Genomic DNA, 20,627 nt, shown 5'->3' with positions numbered 1-20,627 from the left:
ATATGGCAAATAGAAATCCAAAATGGATGGTGTTAAGAGATAGATGGGAGGGGTTGAATGGAGCTGAAGGGTGGAACTAATAACAACAAGATAACAAACGTAAAACACACAGGGTCTGTAAAATGTATATAGGTTAAACATTTTGTGAAATAGCACAGTTACAAATAGAAATCAAACTGGATGGATTATCAGAAATAGAGGAAGGACTAAAAACAAACAAAATATAACTATTGTAAAGTAGATTGTGTCTGTAAAATGTGTATAATATGTATATAAACTGTATATAAACCTAAATGTTAATGTTTATCAGTTTACTCCAAATGGGATTGGAAATGATGCAGACAATTACATTGAATATTAAAGCTGATCCACCCCCTGAAAAAATAAAATAAATAAATAAATAAAATAGTCGAACAAAGTGTTGACAGTGCTGAAAAACAACTTACTCATAAACACTGCAGGTCTTTGCTGTATTCATTGAGTCTCTCTCTCTAGTCAAGGTTTTACAAGTTTTGAAATCTCACTGTATCAACTTGCTGTGCATTCAAGATTTGTTTTTACAGTCTATAGCTTGAGGAAAATGTGCAGACAGGGTGATCTGAGCTATCTGATTGGCCAGCTGTAAGCCTATAGGTGCACTTGACTTTCAGAAAGTATTCAGGCCCCTTGACTTTTTTCACACTTTGTTACGTTACAGCCTTAATCTAAATAGATTTTTTTTAATCTCATCAATCTACACACGATACCCCATAATGACAAAGCAAAAACTGTTTTTTTTTGCAAATGTATTATAAATAGAAAAGTGAAATATCACATTTACATAAGTATTCAGACCCAGTACTTTGTTGAAGCACCTTTGGAAGTGATTACAGCCTCAAGTCTTCTTGGGTATGATGCTACAAGCTTGGCACACCTGTATTTGGGGAGTTTCTCCCATTCTTCTCTGCAGATCCTCTCAAGCTCTGTCAGGTTGGATGGGGAGTGTTACTGCACAGCTATTTTTAGATCTCTCCAGAGATGTTCGAATGGGTTCAAGTCCGGGCTCTGGCTGGGGCACTCAAGGACATTCAGAGACTTATCCCGAAGCCACTCCTGCGTTGTCGTGGCTGTGTGCTTAGGGTCGCTGTCCTGTTGGAAGGTGAGCCTTCGCCCCAGTCTGAGGTCCTGAGCGTGGTTACCTGGAGCAGGTTTTCATCAAGGATCTCTATATACTTTGCTCCGTTCATCTTCCCCTCGATCCTGACTAGTCTCCCAGTCCCTGCCGCTGAAAAACATCCTCACAGCATGATGCTGCCACCACCATGCTTTACCGTAGGGATGGTGCCAGGTTTCCTCCAGACGTGACACTTGGCATTCAGGCCAAAGAGTTTAATCTTGGTTTCATCAGACCAGAGAATCTTGTTTTTCATGGTCTGAGTGTCCTTTAGGTGCCTTTTGGCAAATTCCAAGCGGGCTTTCATGTGCCTTTTACTGAGGAGTGGCTTCCGTCTGGCCACTCTACCATAAAGGCCTGATTGGTGGAGTGCTGCAGAGACGGTTGTCCTTCTGGAAGGTTCTCCCATCTCCCCAGAGAAACTCTGGAGCTATGTCAGAGTGACCATTGGGTTCTTGGACACCTCCCTGACCAAGGCCCTTCTCTCCACGATTGCTCAGTTTGGCCGGGAAGCCAGCTTAAGGAAGAGTCTTGGTGGTTCCGAACTACTTCCATTTAAAAATTATTGAGGCCACTGTGTTCTTCGAGACCGTCAATGGCGCAAAATTTTCTGGGGCACCCTTCCCCAGATCTGTGCGTCGATGCAATCCTGTCTCGGAGCTCTATGGACAATTCCTACGACCTCATGCTTTGTTTTTTGTTCTCACATGCACTGTCAACTGTGGGACCTTATATAAACAGGTGTGTGCTTTTCCAAATCATGTCTAATGAATTGAATTTACCACAGGTGGACTCCAATCAAGTTGTAGAAACATCTCAAGGATGATCAATGGAAACAGGAGGCACCTGTGCTCAATTTCGAGTCTCATAGCAAAGGGTCTGAATACTTAGATAAAAAAATGTATTTCTGTTTTTTTATTTGAATACATTTGCAAACATTTCTAAAAACCTATTTTCGCTTTTTCATTATTGGGTAATATGTGTAGATTGATGAGGGGAAAAAATGATTTAACACATTTTAGAATAAGGCCGTAACAAAACAAAATGTGGAAAAAGGGAAGGGAATTCTTTCCGAATGCTAAATGTATGTTAACATGTTTCTCACACTTGCTTTAGCCAAAAGGCAGCAGTGTTGCCAAGGCTACTGTTGCCTAGCAATGCTTGACTCGCTTCAATGAATGTCTCCATAGCTCTTCAAATTCCCATGATTTGTCAATCTGTTTCAGACCAAACAGCTAGCGTTAAGATTAAGAATACTTTCCCGGTCTGAACGACCTGAAATGATAAAGAGAAGATTTCTAATGCTTACTAGCTTTGTGCTCCTTTGCAGGATCATGCTTAGTGCTCTAAATAACTTAACTGGCTAGTTTGCCTGTCTCTAAAGAGAAGGGTGGGGTGTACCCCTCTGACTGGATAGAGCGGATTAGGAATAGTTAATAATTCTAGCTCACGTGTACTAACAGGTCTCTGTGTCATCATTGAGCAGCCTAAATGGAGCCGTTGCTATTGATACTCACAGACACAGAGGGCAAAAATGATGACGAGAGTGAAGAGAGTGACCACAATTACTGATCACAACTACACAAATATTGACCACACAACTACAGACCACAACCACACAACTACTGACCACATCTATTGACCACAACCACACAACTTCTGACCAAAACCATACAACTACTGATCACTCAAACTTTTGACAACAACTACTAACCAAAACCACACAACTTTTGACCACAACCGCACAACTACTGACCACAATCACACAACTTCTGACCACATCTAGTGACCACAACCACCGAGCTACTGACAACAACCACACAACTTCTGACCACAACCACACAACTACTGATCACAACCACACAACTTATGATAACACACCTAATGACCATCCAACTGCTGAACTCAACTACTGACCACAACTTCTGACGACAACCACACAACTTTTGACCACAACCACACAACTACTGACCACAACCACACAACTTCTGACCACAATAAGACAATTGCTTACCATATCTAGTGACCACAACCACACAATGACTTACCACAACCACACAACTACTGACCACAACCACACAACTATTGACCACAATGACACAACGTCTGACCACAATAAGACAATTGGTTACCATATCTAGTGACCACAACCACACAATGACTTACCACAACCACACAACTACTGACCACAACCACACAACAACTGACCACAACCACACAACTTATGATAGCACACCTTCTGACCACTCAACAGCTGACCACAACCACTGACCACAACCACACAACTACTTACCACAACCACACAACTTCTGACCACAACCACACAACTTCTGACCACAACCACACGACTACTGACCACACAACTATTGACCACAACCACAAACTACTGACCAAAACCATGCAACTACTGACCACAACCACACAACTACTGACCACAACCACACAACTACTGACCACAACCACACAACTTATGATAACACACCTACTGACATTCAACTGCTGACCACAGCTACTGACCACAATCACACAACTTATGAGAACACACCTACCGACCATTCGACTGCTGACCACAGCTACTGACCACAACCACACAACTACTGACCACAACCACACAGCTACTGACCACAATCACACAACTTATGAGAACACACCTACCAACCATTCGACTGCTGACCACAGCTACTGACCACAACCACATAACTTCTGACCACAACGACACCACTGCTGACCACATCTAGTGACCATTAAAACATAACTACTGACCACAACTGCACAATTTCTGACCACAACCACACAAGTACTGACCACAAACACACAACTTCTGACCACATCTAGTGACCACAAACACACAACTACTGACAACAACACAACTTCAGACCACAAGAACGCAAATTCTAACCACAACCACACAACTTCTGACCACAACCGCAAAACTTCTGACCACACAACTACTGACCACTACAACTGACCACAACCAAACAACTTTTGACCATAACTACACAATTGCTGACCACATCTAGTGACCACAACCACAAAACTACTGACCACTCAACTACTGACCACTACAACTGACCACAACCACACAACTTCTGACCATAACAACACAACTGCTTACTACATCTAGTAACCACAACCACACGACTACTGACCACAACCACACGACTTCTGATAACACAAATACTGATCTCTCATCTACTGACCACAACTACTGACCACAACCACACAACTTCTGACCACAACTACACAATTTAGACCAGAAGCACACAACTTCTTACCAAACAACTACTGACAACTCAACTGCTGACCACAACTACTGACCACAACCACCCAACTTCTGACCACAAAAACAGTTTCTTACAACATCTAATGACCACAACCACACAACTTCTGACCACAACTACACAACTGCTTACCACATCTAGTGACCACAACCACACAACTACTGACCACAACCACACAACTTCTGACCACAACCACACAAATACTGACCACAACCACACAACTGCTTACCACATCTAGTGACCACAACCACACAACCTCTGACCACAACCACACAAATACTGACCACAACTGCAGAATTTCTGACCACACAACTACTGACCACTTATCTACTGACCACAACCACATAACTGCTGAGCACATCTAGTGACCACAACCACATAACTTCTGACCACACATCTAACTACTATATCCACACAACTTTTGACCACAACCACACAACTACTGACCACAACTACTGAACCACACAACTACTGACCAAATCTTCTGATCACTACTGACTATCAATAGATTTTTTTATGATTTCACTATTCAAGTTATATAATCAAAGTACAACTTTTTAAACTTCTTTCACTATCACAAAAATACCTTTAAAAGAGCTTTAGCAAGCCTTCTAGTTATTATTATCATATTTATTATTTATCCTGCTACCAGTCACTTTCTCCTAATCCCCGCCTACATGTACATATCTACCTCAAATACTTCAGTATCCCTGCACAATGTAAATGTGGTACTGGCACTGACCAGAATATATATACAAAATATATATACATTTCATTTTTTATTAGTTATACTATTTTGATATTGATTACTGCACTGTTGGGTTGAGCTTGCAAGTGAAGAATTTCACTGTACTTGCGGATGTGAAGTTGAACTACAGTATATCTGTGAGTGAGACCCTGGGTGAATTGATACAGTACATGTGTTGCACATGCATGATTGGAAGACCCAGGCCCAAGGCAAAAAATACCTTAAATCACCTGAGTTTGTTTTTTTCTTGATACTTCAGGACATAATCGGCTACGTCTTGCAATCTCCAGGATGGCTAATGTTTAAAATGGCTAATGATGGCTAATGTTTAAAATGGCTAATGATGGCTTATGTTTAAAATGGCTAATGATGGCTAATGTTTACCTGTGTTTATGGCATGTCTCTCCCAGGTACTGGTGACTCTGCTATACTTGCTGGTCCTCCATGCCGTGGGCCTGGCACCACTGAAGCCCTACTCTCTGTCTCTGGGAGAGCGCCTGCTGGTGCCCTCTATCTGTGGGAGTGCCCAGGCTGTGCTGGGTGTGTGGGCAGAGGCCAGTGCCCATTCTGGCATGTACCCACTCACCATGGGCCTGCTGCCCCTGCTCTGTGTGGGCTGGAGCCATGGCCTGCGACTGGCACTACTCCCGTCAGTCCACCTAACGGGCCTTATCACAGTCATCACTTTCACCTCTGTCACTATCACAGGCAAATGTGTTTACAGTGTTTAGCTTGAGGGGAAAGCCGGCTCTCTAACCAGCATTTACCAGTTAACAACAGACTAATAGTCTCAAATGTGATGGTGTGTCAATCATCTGTTGTGTCAGTACACTAACTCACCCCTTCTCCCTGCAGTGTCTCAGGGTGTCCCGTCAGTGGAGGTTCTGGAGTGTCTCTACGCCCCACTGGCCCTCCTTCTCCACAGCCTCTCTCTGACCTGGCTGGCCAAGGTGGCTGAGAACGAGCACCGGCGCCACATCAGCTCCCACACCTCGCCCTTTGACCTGTACTTCACCCTGATGGTGAACCAGAGCCTGGTGCTGGGCTTCCTGTGCCTGCTGCACCCGGAGGGCCCCCGGGCACTGGGCGAGGGTAGCTGGCATAGCCTGCTATTCATGGGGTACCTGCTGGCCATACTGATGCTGGGAGCGCTACAGAATCTCTTGGTCAACATGGCCGCTCTGGCCTTCTCACCGCTGGCTGCAGCACTACTACACACAGCACGTGGATTAACAAGACCTTTGTACAGCCTGTTGTAGAGATCCAACATAGAGGAGGATGAAGTTGATCGTAGAGACTAATCAGTCTGAAGTCAGTTTTGCATTCCTCCTAATGATTAAAGGGAGGATTTGTCAAGGATAATCTGATCCTAGATCTGTGCCAGGAGCAGGATACATAGCTTTACTACAGAGCAGTATTATTCACTCTAGGAGCAAGACTTCAACTCCCATGGTGCATCGCTTGGGACTTTTACTACAATTGCATTTTGTTCCTAACCTTTGGGCTGGATTGATTTAGAAATGTTAAGCCAATCTCCAACATTCCATTCTTAAGCAAAATTCTGTAGAAATTGGTGTAGTTGCTTCCGTCTGGCCACTCTACCATAAAGGTCTGATTGGTGGAGGGCTGCAGAGATGGTTGTCCTTCTGGAAGGGTCTGAATACTTAAGTAAATAAGATATTTCTGTTTTTTATAAATTTGCAAAAATGTCTGAAAGCCTGTTTTTGATTTGTCATTGTGGGGTATTGTGAGTAGATTGATGAGGAAAACATTGTAATTTAATCCATTTTAGAAAAAGGCTGTGACGTAACAAAAGTGAAGGGGTCTGAATACTTTCCCGAATGCGCTGTATATTATGCTCGTCAGCCTCACAAGTAATACAACAAATTATATACTACCAGTGTGATCATATTCCTATTTTTTTGTATATCATTTCAAAATAGTTTGAGTAGAACAACACTGGCAGGGCAATTCAAGCATAACCAATTGGCAGTGATAATGTACTGGGCCTATAGCCTATTGCACAAACCTCATTGATACAGAACTGTTTTTAATTGCATAGTTAAAATCTGAGCAGTAGATCTCAGCTTGCATTTAGACTCAGAAAGTGATCTCTAGTCCAAGTGCTAGAAACCAATACAGCAGTGTTTCCCAAACTTGGTCCTCAGGACCCCAAGGCAACTACATACCCAGTAGTCTGTCCAGTGCACTGGCCATAGAGTCTGGATCAAACCCGAAAGGCTAATTTGAATGGGACCTGTAACATAAACAAAGGCAAATTACAATGATACCCGTTACAGTCAGCCAGTCAGCAGCTAGCATACGTTAGCATTCTACACAGTATTATCTCATAGCAGTTAGCATACCGCATACAGGGCTAAGTAGAACAGTGTGGACAGACAGACCGTCAGTCTCACCAGGGTAGTTGGGCCCCCTCATGTGAAGACATGGCGATGAAGTTCTTTATGCCTTGGGTCACAGCCACCAGGATGTAGCTGCCCCCCTCCTCACCCCTTCCCCCCCTGCGTCTGTTCGGTGTGGATGGGCTTAAGCCGCCCACCCCCACTCCTCCCCTCCCCCTATACTCCAACAGATGCTCCAGCTCCTGGGCTGAAATATCCAGCCAACTCTCACCTGGAGATGGGGGAGACATGAGAAAATCAGTGTTTCAACCAACCTTGATAAGCTCATTCTAGCGCATCATTATGGAAACCGCTTATTTACCCAGTTTACGATATGGGTATGTTCAGTAAAGGCTGAACCCTTCCTCTAAAAAAATCAGCAGGCCTTATGCCCGTGTGGTTTTATCTGACACGAAAGCCAGCAGTCTACTTTGTGGTGTGAACATATCAGCGCGGTAAGTGTCATATAATAACAGGGACTTTACTCAATACACCTGAGCTGGTACTAGACTGAGTGACTGCTGTACTGTAGTAATAGGAGGTGTTTACCCACTGTCCTCTGGGGGTAGATGGGCCTCGCGTTTCCTCAGTTCTTCCACGTTGCAGGGATCCCAGCTCTGTAGCAGCTGAAGGATCTCCTCACCTGGGGCCCTGTCACCAGAGTTAAACACACACACACACACACACACACACACACACACACACACACACACACACACACACACACACACACACACACACACACACACACACACACACACACACACACACACACACACACACACACACACACACGATAGAGTGTATTCCCACACATATATGCAGGCACACATGTAGACAAACAGACACCAGTGTTCCTACAGTCAAGCAAAGAGCACCTACCTGTGTGTTGGGGTGACTGACTTCTTGAAGAAGTTCTCTGCTGAGGTCATCAGTTCTCTAATGTGCAGAGCCCTGCAGCTCCCCCTGACACAGACAACAACCACAATAACACTACATCACCAAAAGGGATAACATTATGAATCACTGACAATTGCAATGCTAACAGCCCGATACCGCTATGCTCATTGAAACGTAAAATAGAGGGCTGTTATGAGTAATCTAGGAAATATTACTGTTCAGGAGAATATAAAAATATCTTACTGGTTAGCTAGCATCAGAGATTAGCGGTCTCACAAACTGAACAATGATTTACTTTTGTTTGCAAGATTGCACAATCTTTGTTTCTGTTTCTAACCAGTAATAGAACAATTATACTCCAACATGTGTAATCAGTTCTCTGGGTTAACAATCAATAGAAGCAAATGTCAATGCTGTCAAGATTGAAGCTGTCTAATAACCATTAGGCTACAGATAGGACTTGTACATCAGGAGCACTATGAGCTACAGTGTCTGCTCAATTTTATATTGTATACAGTAACAGTCAAAAGTTGACACACCTACTCATTCAAGAGTTCTTTATTTTTACAATTTTCTACATTGTAGAATAATAGTAAAGATAGTAAAAACTATGAAATAACACATATGGAATCACGTATTAACCAAAAAAAGTGTTAAACAAATAAAATATAATATATTTGTGATTCTTCAAAGTAGCCACCCTTTGCCTTGATGACAGCTTTGCACACTCTTGCCATTCTCTCAACCAGCTTCATGAGGAATGCTTTTCCAACAGTCTTGAAAGAGTTCCCACATAGGGCTCCCGAGTGGCGCAGTGGTCTATGACACTGAGGAGGTGTCACTGCAGTACCTGGTTCGAATCCAGACCGCATCACATCTGGCCACGATTGGGAGTCCCATAGGGCAGCTCACAATTGGCCCAGCGTCGTCTGGGTTAGGCCAGGGTAGGCCGTCATTGTAAATAAGATTTTGTTCTTAACTGACTTGCCTAGTTAAATGAAAAAAAAATGCTGAGCACTTGTTGGCTGCTTTTCCTTCACTCTGCAGTCCAACTCCTCCCAAATCATCTCAATTGGGTTGGGGTTGGGTGATTGTGGAGGCCAGGTCATCTGATGCAGCACTCCATCACTCTCCTTCTTGGTCAAATAGCCCTTACACAGCCTGGAGGTGTGTTGGGTCATAGAGCTGTTGAAAAACAAATGATAGTCCCACTAAGCGCAAACCAGCGTATCGCTGCAGAATGCTGTGGTAGTCATGCTGGTTAAGGGTGCCTTGAATTCAAAACAAATCACAGACAGTGTCACCAGCAAAGCACACACCACCACCCACACCATCACACCTCCTCCATGCTTCACGGTGGGAACCACACATGCGGAGATCATCTGTTCACCCACACCGTGTCTTACAAAGACATGGCGGCTAGAACCAAAAATCTCCAATTTGGACTCCAGACCAAAGGACACATTTCCACTGGTCTAATGTCCGTTGCTCGTGTTTCTTGGACCAAGCAAGTCTCTTCTTCTTCAGCAATTCGACCATGAAGGCCTGATTCACACAGTCTCCTTTGAACAGTTGATGTTGAGATGTGTCTGTTACTTGAACTCTGTAAAACATTTATTTGGGCTGCAATCTGAGGTGCAGTTAACTCTAATGAATTTATCCTCTGCAGCAGAGGTAACTCTGGGTATTTCTTTCCTGTGGCAGTCCTCATGAGAGCCAGTTTCATCAAAGCACTTGATGGTTTTTGCAACAGCACTTGAAGATACTTTCAAAGTTCTTGAAATTTTCCAGATTGACTGACCTTCATGTCTTAAACTAATGATGGACTGTTGTTTCTCTTTGCTTATTTGAGCTGTTCCTGCAATAATGTGGACTTGGTCTTTTACAAAATAGGGCTATCTTCTGTATACCATCCCTACCTTGTCACAACACAACTGATTGGCTCAAACACATTAAGAAGGAAAGAAATTCCACAAATTAACTTAACAAAGCACACCTGTTATTTGAAATGCATTGCAGGTGACTACATTTTACATTACATTTACATTTAAGTCATTTAGCAGAGACTACCTCATGAAGCTGGTTGAGAGAATACCAAGAGTGTGCAAAGCTGTCATCAAGGCAAAGGGTGGCTACTTTGAAGAATCACAAATATATTTTGGTTTGTTTCACACTTTTTGGGTTACTACATGATTCCATATGTGTTATTTCATAGTTTTGATGTCTTCACTATTATTTTACAATGTAGAAAATAGTAAAAATAAAGAAAAACCCTGGAATGAATAGGTGTCCCAACTTTTGACTGGTACTGTATATCATATAATATCTATCATGCATCAAATATTTATACATGTTCGATCAAACAAATAAATCAAACCTCCTCCGGTCGGGGGTGAAATGCTACTGCTGCATCTGAGCGTACAGGCAATGGGTGAACGTCACCTGGAAATACATATAGACAACATGTAAATACAGCACTAACATACCGAAACAAAACTACACTGCAAACTACACTACATAACACACAATAAATACATGCGTCAACCAGTCAAAGTCAACTTGTGTGTACCGCGGTTAGGACTCGTGTGTCGGAGGGAAAGGTCTGGAATGTACAACAGGCCTGGAGATCTACTGGATCCCTCAGGTAGAAAGCTGACACTGCCGGGGCAACCAGGTCTGGTCGCTGTGCCAACACTGTAGCAATGCCCGCGGGTAGGAAGCAGTGAGCATGAAGGTTTGCATGGATCTTCTCTGGATATCTGTGAAGCACAGACACCCCAACTCATGGTCATTATGACAGTAGGCTTGAATGTGTGTCTTGACCTAAACAAGTCTTTATACTCTTAAGTACTGTATGCATTTCTGAGCAATTATAAGTAGGGCCAGGAGTTTTGGTTGTTTTTTAGTTTTAGTTACTGGTATTTCCATCATTATCCACTAGGTTTGCTACAGGTAGAAAATTGTAGGAAATGTTTAATTGACACAAGCTGTTTCCAATGAAATCATTCAATGTCTGGTTGTGTGTATGTGTTTGGTGGGGTGGGGTTTTGCCTAAGCCAGGGATGGGCAAAGCTCTATGAATCTTAAATTGCAAAGTCTATTATTTGGCAGGGAATACTATTTGTATATCAGTGATTCTAGACCTCTTTTTTGCTTAAGCTGACCATCTCCAACAGACTCAATCTCTGATCATCGGAGGTTATAAAAATGGGCTAATTAGGACAGTTAAAGGGGAGAGACTATATATAGCCATGTTCACACTGCAGGTCTTAAAGGGAAATTAAAAACATGTTCAACTTCATATTCAGCATCTCCAGCACCACCCCAACATGTGAAAATTGCACTTTCTATGTATTAAAAAGATAGACAAGTGTTTCCAATGACATCAACCAATTAGTAGACAATTAGTAGGCAATGCCAACTCATAATTGGTTAAAAGCACACGATGCACACTGACGATGTCATTCAAATCCGTTTTGGAATATTGGACTGTCCAAACAGCAAGTTACAAGTGACCAAATCGGTTGTGTGTGTGTTCAGACAGTGGTGCTCGTGCTTCCTATCACTCACAAGTTATGTACTGAGCTAAAATGACAACAATGTCCGCCATTGACGTTTCCTAGTTGCATTGAATGAATCATAGTGTAACAAAAGGATAAGATGATCCAACTTTTAAAACGAGTCCTTTTTGACTAGCCACAGCAGTCACTTTGCCAGCTACGTAGCTGCTGAACAGTGCTTTTGGGCTGTTCAGACTGCTGGAAAAATAACTGATTTGAATCCGATATGCAATTTGTTTTTCCTTTGAGTCACTTCAAACTGCCAATGTGAACAAGGCATATGAATCCAACCAGAAAATATAAAAAATTCAAAATCAGAATATAGCTTGAAAAAAAGAGCGTGCCAGTACCCCGCTGCGATTATCATCGCAGATGACAACAATATATTCTGCAAAACCTGCAATTTAACATTAGATTATAAATGGAAAGAAAAGATAAACTGCCATCTGAAATAAAAGAAAACACATTACGCTGTCTCAGAAGAATGCGTCTACCCAAGACAATTTAGATAGGCGGCAGGTTGTGGAGGATAAAGCGAAACAGTCTCATCCTCATCATTTCACAATGTATTCGTTGGCTGTTCTTAAAGGCCCAGTGCAGTCAAAAACGTTACTTTCCTGTGTGTTATACAGTTGAAGTCGAAAGTTTACATACACTTAGGTTGGAGTCATTCAAACTCGTTTTTCAACCACTCCACAAATTTCTTGTTTAACAAACTATAGTTTTGGCAAGTCGGTTAGGACATCTACTTTGTGCATGACACAAGTAATTTTTCCAACAATTGTTTACAGATACACTATTTCACTTCTAATTCACTGTATCACAATTCCAGTGGGCCAGACGTTTACACGCACTAAGTTGACTGTGCCTTTAAACAGCTTGTAAAATTCCAGAAAATTATGTCATGGCTTTAGAAGCTTCTGATAGACTAATTGACATCATTTGAGTCAATTGGAGGTGTACCTGTGGATGTATTTCAAGGCCTACCTTCAAACTCAGTGCCTCTTTGCTTGACATCATGGGAAAAATCAAAAGAAATCAGCCAAGACCTCAGAAAATAAATTGTAGACCTCCACAAGTCTGTTTCATCCTCGGGAAAAATGTCCAAACAACTGAAGGTACCACGTTCATCTGTACAAACAAAAGTACGCAAGTATAAACACCATGGGACCACACACCCATCATACCGCTAAGGAAGGAGAAGCGTTCTCTCCTAGAAATTAATGTACTTTGGTGCGAAAAGTGCAAATCAATCCCAGAACAACAGCAAAGGACCTTGTGAAGATGCTGGAGGAAACAGGTACAAAAGTATCTATATCCACAGTAAAACGAGTCCTATATCAACATAACCTGAAAGGCCACTCAGCAAGGATGAAGCCACTGCTCCAAAACCGCCATAAAAAAGCCAGACTACGGTTTGCAACTTCACATGGGGACAAAGATTGTACTTTTTGGAGAAATGTCCTCTGGTCTGATGAAACAAAAATAGAACTGTTTGGCCATAATGACCATCATTGTGTTTGGAGGAAAAAGGGGGAGGCTTGCAAGCAGTAGAACACCATCCCAACCGTGAAGCACAGGGGGGGGACAGCATCATGATGTTGGAGTGCTTTGCTGCAGGAGGGACTGGTGCACTTCACAAAATAGATGGCATCTTGAGGCAGGAAAATTATGTGGATATATTGAAGCAACATCTCAAGACATCAGTCAGGAAGTTAAAGCTTGGTTACAAATGGGTCTTCCAAATAGACAATGACCCCAAGCATACTTCCAAAGTTGTGGCAAAATGGCTTAAGGACAACAAAGTCAAGGTATTGGAGTGGCCATCACAAATCCCTGACCTCAATCCTATAGAAAATTTGTGGGCAGAACTGAAAAAGCATGTGCGAGCAAGGAGGCCTACAACCCTGACTCAGTTAAACCAGCTCTGTCAGGAGGAATGGGCCAAAATTCACCCAACTTCTTGTGGGAAGCTTGTGTAAGGCTACCCGAAACGTTTGACCCAAGTTAAACAATTTAAAGGCAATGCTACCAGATACTAATTGAGTGTATGTAAACTTCTGACCCACTGGGAATGTGATGAAATAAATAAAAGCTGAAATAAATCAATCATTCTCTACTATTATTCTGACATTTCACATTCTTAAAATAAAGTGGTGATCCTAACTGACCTAAGACAGGGAATTTTTACTAGGATTAAATATCAGGAATTGTAAAAAAAACTGAGTTTAAGTTGTTTTTGTCTAAGGTTTATGTAAACTTCCAACTTCAACTGTGGTGTGTGTTGTGTGTGTGTGTGTGTGTGTGTGTGTTGTGTGTGTGTGTGTGTGTTGTGTGTGTGTGTGTGTGTGTGTGTGTGTGGTGTGTTGTGTGTGTGTGTGGTGGTGTATATATAATAATATATATATTTTTCACACTATGAGATTGGAACAATACTATGAACATTTATGATAATGACCTTTTAGTGTAAGAGCTGCTTGAACAGACAGCTCTAAATTTCAGCATGTTTTGGTGGGATGGAGTTTTGGCAGTTAATTAGTTAATAGACCAATAAGAAAGAGTTCCAAACCTCTCTGCCATAACAGCTAATTTTCAGTTTCCCCTCCCCACTCAATTTTTTTTTTGCTGGAGAAATGCTCCTTGCTAAGAAGTTAAAACTTCTTTGGTGTAGGGGGCAGTATTTTCACATCTGGATGAAAAGCGTGCCCAGAGTAAACTGCCTGCTACTCAGGCCCAGAGGCAAGGATATGCATATTATTAGTAGATTTGGATAGAAAACACTCTGAAGTTTCTAAAACTGTTTGAATGATGTCTGTGAGTATAACAGAACTCATATGGCAGGCGAAAACCTGAGAAAAATCCAACCAGGAAGTGGGAAATCTGAGGTTTGTAGTTTTTCAAGTGATTGCCTATCCAATAAACTGTGTCTATGGGGTCAGATTGCACTTCCTAAGGCTTCCACTAGATGTCAACAGTCTTTAGAACTTTGTTTCAGGCTTCTACTATGAAAGGGGAGCGAATAAGAGCTGTTTGAACCAGTGATCAGGCTGAAAGCCTTTAGTTTAGTCATGCGTGCGCGGCCGTGAACACAAGCTCCGTTCCCTTTCATTTCTAATGACAAAGGAATTGTCCAGGTGGAATATTATTGAAGATTTATCATAAAAACATCCTAAAGATTGATTCTATACATCGTTTGACATGTTTCTACAAACTGTAATGGAACTATTTTGACTTTTCGTCTGGACTTAGTGCCCGCGCATTTGGATTACTGGACTAAACGCGCTAACAAAAAATAGGTATTTGGACATAAAGATGAACTTTATCGAACAAAACGAACATTTGTTGTCTAACATGGAGACCTGGGAGTGGCATCAGATGAAGATCATCAAAGGTAAGTGATTAATTTTAACACTATTTCTGACTTTTGTGACACCTCTCCTTGGTTGGAAAATGGCTATATGGTTTTACTTGTTAATGAAATCGCACATTTTGGGATATTGGCGCTTGCATATCCTCAACATTTACATGTATTTCTATAGCGAATGAAAATGGCTACTTTGTTCGGCAATAGGCTCCATTTTCTTAGATAAAATGCGGATTATTCCTATATAATGTTGATAACAAACAAGTAAAATATTTATGTTGATAGTAATAATTTGGTGCATTAGTCTAAAGTGTAGGCTGCTGATGACAATTGTCGGCAAACAATTGACTTGAAGTCAATCCACATGGTTGGGAATTTATTTTGGACTAATTGGATAATTACATTAGATTGTCACGGTATGCACACGTGACAATTAATTCACATGTGGTGTGAGAAGGCGCTATATCGGCCTCTTGAGGTCAGATGATCGAAATGCGGGCTAGAAAGAAAACAGCCAAAGGCCTGGCCCTAATCATAAGGCTCAAATCTACCCTCAAACAGAAAACTTACAATCACTTCAACACTTCATAGTGTTATTTCTGCTGCGTCACTCACCCCTCCAGTCTTTTCCCCAGAGTAGTGCGGATCTTGGGGCTGGCCAGACAGGCCTGTGTGTGGGACGAGAGCAGGACCAGAGCCTGGTTCACGCTGGGCACTGCATTCATGGGCAGGCCAACTCCACTAGAGCGGGAGGTCAGGGCAGGATGTACAGCTCACCCCTGTGGAGGAACACCTAGCAGACCAGAACCAGGGGGAGAGACACAGATGGACAGACTGATATAGGCCTACAGAGACAACAAACGAAGGGATAGTCAGCTATATGAAGAGATGTACAGACAGAGTGACAGACAGAGTGATAAACAATTTGTAGTCATCATCACACATAGCCTAATAATGTAGCCTGATGTTACTCCTTATAGTTCAAGGACCTTACATGTTCTGTTTAAAGGAGAATTGGCTCTGGCAGCCCAAACATTCCATGTAAACGTGAATCGATTGTCAATTGCAGTACGGTTCTAGAAACATAAAGCCATCTACTTTCATATCACATCAATTATTTCACAAATGTAAAATACACACGGCCGTACACTGTTTTAAACGCAGTTGCAGCCGACGGTATTTTTCTGTGAAAACACGTTTATGGTGTCCGTCTTCCATTTACGCACAAGTGTTCAGAGACGCAGATAGCTAATTAGCACAGGTAGTCGACTGTCTTCCATCTGTTTTACGTAAACAACTGCTGTAACATGGAAATATGGCCATGTGGGAACCCTAACCCTATAAAAAAAGTGTACAAATGTTCCTTTTGTTTCCAAAACATCAACAAACTAACATGGTCCAAGCACACCAAGACAGTCGTGAAGAGGGCACGACAAAACCTAACCTCAGGAGATTTGGCATGGCTCAGATCGTCAAAATAATTTACAGCTGCACCAACGAGAGCATCATGACGGGTTGCATCACTGCCTGATATGGCAACTGTTCGGCCTCCGACCGCAAGGCACTACAGAGGGTAGTGCGAACGGCCCAGTACATCAACGGGGCCAAGCTTCCTGCCATCCAGGACCTCTATACCAGGCGGTGTCAGAGGAAGGCCATGAAAATCATCAAAGACTCCAGCCACCCAAGTCATAGACTGTTCTCTCTGCTACCGCACGGTAAGCGGTACCGGAGAGCCAAGTCTAGGTCCAAGAGGCTTCTAAACAGCTTCTACCCCCAAGCCATAAGACTCCTGCTACTACTCTCTGTTATTATCTATGAATAGCCACTTTAACAACCCTACCTGCATGTACATAAATATCTCAATTACCTCAACACCGGTGCCCCGGCACATTGACACATTGACTCTGTACCGGTACCGCCTGTATATAGCCCCGCTATTGTTATTTACTGCTGCTCTTTAATTATTAGTTTTTTCTTATCTCTTACTTTTTTTTAGGTATTTTCTTAAAACTGCATCGTTGGTTAAGGGCTTGTAAGTAAGCATTTCACTGTAAGGACTACATCTGTTGTATTTGGCGCATGTGACAAATAAAATTTCATTTGATGTGAAAATAGTACCACATGCGTGTTAACTTTTAGTGCAAGTGTCAGGGCTCTTAACACAACTCCCTGGACAGAAAATACTATCGTAAATAGGCGCTAAATGGGCTACATCACACGTAGACAACTTACTCGGTTTCCACTGCTCTCTGGGTTCAACCACATGGGAAAATAATCTGCTGCTTCGATCTGAAGGAACTCCCCGTCATTGTTCTCTAACCTGCAAGTTAAAGTAAATATCACTGGCAAGTTGAAACTAACTGGAAGTAATACAGAGCTTTGCAGACCGTGTGCTCCACTCTACCTGGCAGCAAGTTCTGGGAAGGCTTGTGTGATCTGAAGCAGGAGGTATAAGATGAACCACTCATCCTCCACACTGTCCCCAAACACAGCGCTGCCTCCAATGTGTGCAGGAACTCCCCCTGCAGGTACAATCAAGACGTGATCACCATTCATTCAGTCAAAGCATCAAAATGATTTGTATAACAAATCCTTCAATCCTCAAAGAACATTTGTATCCAGGTCAGAACCAGTACTGTACCTTTCTCAGTGTGGTACTTGAGGTTGAATGGCTGCTGTTGCCAGATATACTGCACAAGGAGAGGGGCAACCTTGGCCAAAATCTCCTACACTAGCTGTTGCAGACGTAGATCATCAGACTGTGTGTCTAAGAGGTTAGGCTGAACCAAGAAGAAATAGTACTGGACCATGTCCTCTTGCACAGCTGTTCTCCTAAGTGGGTCCATAGTGGCGGTGGCTTGATGAACCTATGATATGAACAATAACAAGATAAGTTATGTTCCTTTGCTTTGTAATCAGCAGAGACTGTTGTAGGTCAGGTCATACGACATCTCTATAATGACATTTGAATCATAACTGAATTATAGGGTACAAGCTCAGCTTCCAAACTGTTCAGACAGGCAGCTTGTCTTTTATCGATAAACTTATTGTTTAACTATATGTAACTGCCATTGATCACATGATTTCTTGATCTAATATTCTTCAATGATAGGCCTATTCTTTTAAACTGAACATTACATGACATTTGCAAACGAAGTCTTGTCAATAAAATGAAGCTAGCATCCTAACTAGTCAGTGTCTTTACCAGCTAATCGCATGATCAATTAACGTTAACTTAGTCACAGTCCTGAGAGAGGTCTTATCTTGCCTTGTCTATTATGTATATGTTTTAACGTTAATCTTCAAGAAGGAATCCCATAAAAAAATAAAATGAGTTGTCAAGTTCTGTCATTCTCATGCCGTTAGAGGCACTGTTTTTTCTCCTACCATCTCGGTTATAATACTACCGTGTTTGTAATTTGTTCCTATATGACACGCATTTATCCCAGAAATAATAATATACTTCGATGAAATTTTGCTTCAAAATTACGATACACAAAACGAATCAATAGAAAAGTTGTACAATTTACATAAAATGTGGAAATACAATTGTTATTAATTCTATGCGTAGACAATGTTTCCAGGGGCCTGTTGCACAAAAGTAGAATTAAGACATCCGGGATAAATGACTCAGCTGAGCTCAATGAAGCCAAAACATGTGCGTCCAGGCTTAATTGGTTGCACAAAGACCAAGCCAGGATGAGCAGACACGGATTCATTAAGCCAGGTGAAACCAATCCTGGATAGGTGCGCGCTCACGGCTCACTCAAATAGACCCCGCCACAGATCACAGATTAACTGATTTACCATGGCAACTAGAGCCGCGTACTTTTCCCCGTCGGAAGCACAAATCCTCATGGAGGCATACGAGGAGGTAAAAGATATAATTAAGAAGAAAGGCAACACCGCCACAGTGATAAAGCAAAGAGAAAAAGCGTGGCAAAGTATTGCAGACCGCCTGAATGCGTAAGTAGTGCACAATTACACACTCACCGCTCCGCTGAAACATCACAATTACAATTCAAATATTTAATTCACATCTCCAAAAATGCAGTTGTACTGTAATTATGAAACGGTTAAATTTTTAATTGAAATGCACTGCAGATATGAGTGAAAGTGTAAAGTAACTCCATCACACTGTATAAAGCTATGATACATTTTTTGATATTTTTACTGAAAACAAGACAAAAATACCAAGTAATTTTTTGCAGTGTGACTCCATTAAATGTGTGTGTGTGTGTGTGGTGTGTGTGTGTGTGTGTGTGTGTAGATTAAACATGAACGGGCCAAAACGGACATGGCAGCAGGTCAAAATCAAATACAAGAACATTCTGCAGAATGGTATGGTCCCTGACTAATATTTAACAAAGCACAAGCATATATTGTACCCAGAAGGTGCCTGCTCACACATTGTCTTGTACTGTTAGCAGTGAAAAAGAATACCCACAGACAAGGCACGGGTGGTGGGTCACCAAAGGCTGACCTTACCCCAGCAGAGGACATGGCCTTGGAGCTAAATAAAGGCAGGCCGTCTTAGAGGGGATCCCTGGGGGGAAAAGAGACGAGCATAGGTTCCTCCAAGATGCCACCCGCTTCATTCAAGGTATGTCCTTCCATCTCTACATGGGATACAACCACATTCATATTGAATCAATTTGGACTGTCTGACTTTGGTTTACCTATTGCCTTGCAGTGTCTGGCAGCACTGTGTTCCTGTTAGAGCCACCAGCACAAGCACCAGACGATGCTGATCCAGTGAGTACTCCATCAAAGGCATACTGTAGGCCTGGCATGTCTTGTCTACTAGCTTCAATATGAATCCGATTAAATGTGATAGGGTGAAGGCCAGTGCAGCAGCAACAGCACATGATGGAGACGATGATGAGGAGGAGACCATCTCTCTGGATTCCAGAAGGCATGAGGTATCATGTTAAGCATGTGAAAGTACTATTTACTCTACAATGGTGAGGAGTCCTCATCAAAATCAAAAAATCTAATTTATTTTACAGGACCCAGATGCTATACAGTGGGAAAACCAGCCTGGCAACATAGTGCGTATTAATAAAAGGACACCACATCCTGCCAAATTCCAGCTGCGGCTAATTGTATTGTGTTCACAGAGCTCACAGCTATCAGAAGTTGTATGGCAACCACCTCCGGCGCCAAATAGAACTGGCAGACATAGACATTCAGTACAGAAGAAAAAAGATGGAAAA

The 20,627-nt window shown here is 42.2% G+C and overlaps 1 protein-coding gene, 1 long non-coding RNA gene and 1 pseudogene across 2 annotated transcripts in view; 2 read left to right on the top strand and 1 right to left on the bottom strand.

Moving 5' to 3' along the window:
• Positions 1-8,544, top strand: part of LOC111951625 (uncharacterized) — a 17,754-nt gene extending 9,210 nt beyond the window's left edge. Inside the window, exons 4-5 of the mRNA XM_023969814.2 lie at positions 5,593-5,890; positions 6,038-8,544. Of these exons, the coding sequence (XP_023825582.1) occupies positions 5,593-5,890; positions 6,038-6,441 (702 nt within the window). The 3' untranslated portion in view covers positions 6,442-8,544. The remainder of the gene's footprint in view (positions 1-5,592; positions 5,891-6,037) is intronic.
• Positions 7,364-18,257, bottom strand: LOC111951724 (protein ecdysoneless homolog; annotated as a pseudogene).
• Positions 18,258-18,992: 735 nt separating this feature from the next.
• LOC139023011 (uncharacterized) lies at positions 18,993-20,193 on the top strand. Its single transcript, XR_011474077.1, has 4 exons — positions 18,993-19,377; positions 19,682-19,752; positions 19,839-20,014; positions 20,105-20,193. It is a non-coding gene; the product is annotated as an uncharacterized lncRNA (long non-coding RNA).
• Positions 20,194-20,627: the final 434 nt, after the last annotated feature.

Source organism: Salvelinus sp. IW2-2015, linkage group LG25, assembly GCF_002910315.2.
Source record: "Salvelinus sp. IW2-2015 linkage group LG25, ASM291031v2, whole genome shotgun sequence".
NCBI lineage: Eukaryota > Metazoa > Chordata > Actinopteri > Salmoniformes > Salmonidae > Salvelinus > Salvelinus sp. IW2-2015.
Note: the sequence above shows the minus strand (reverse complement) of the source record. Positions and strands in the feature narration are given on the sequence as shown.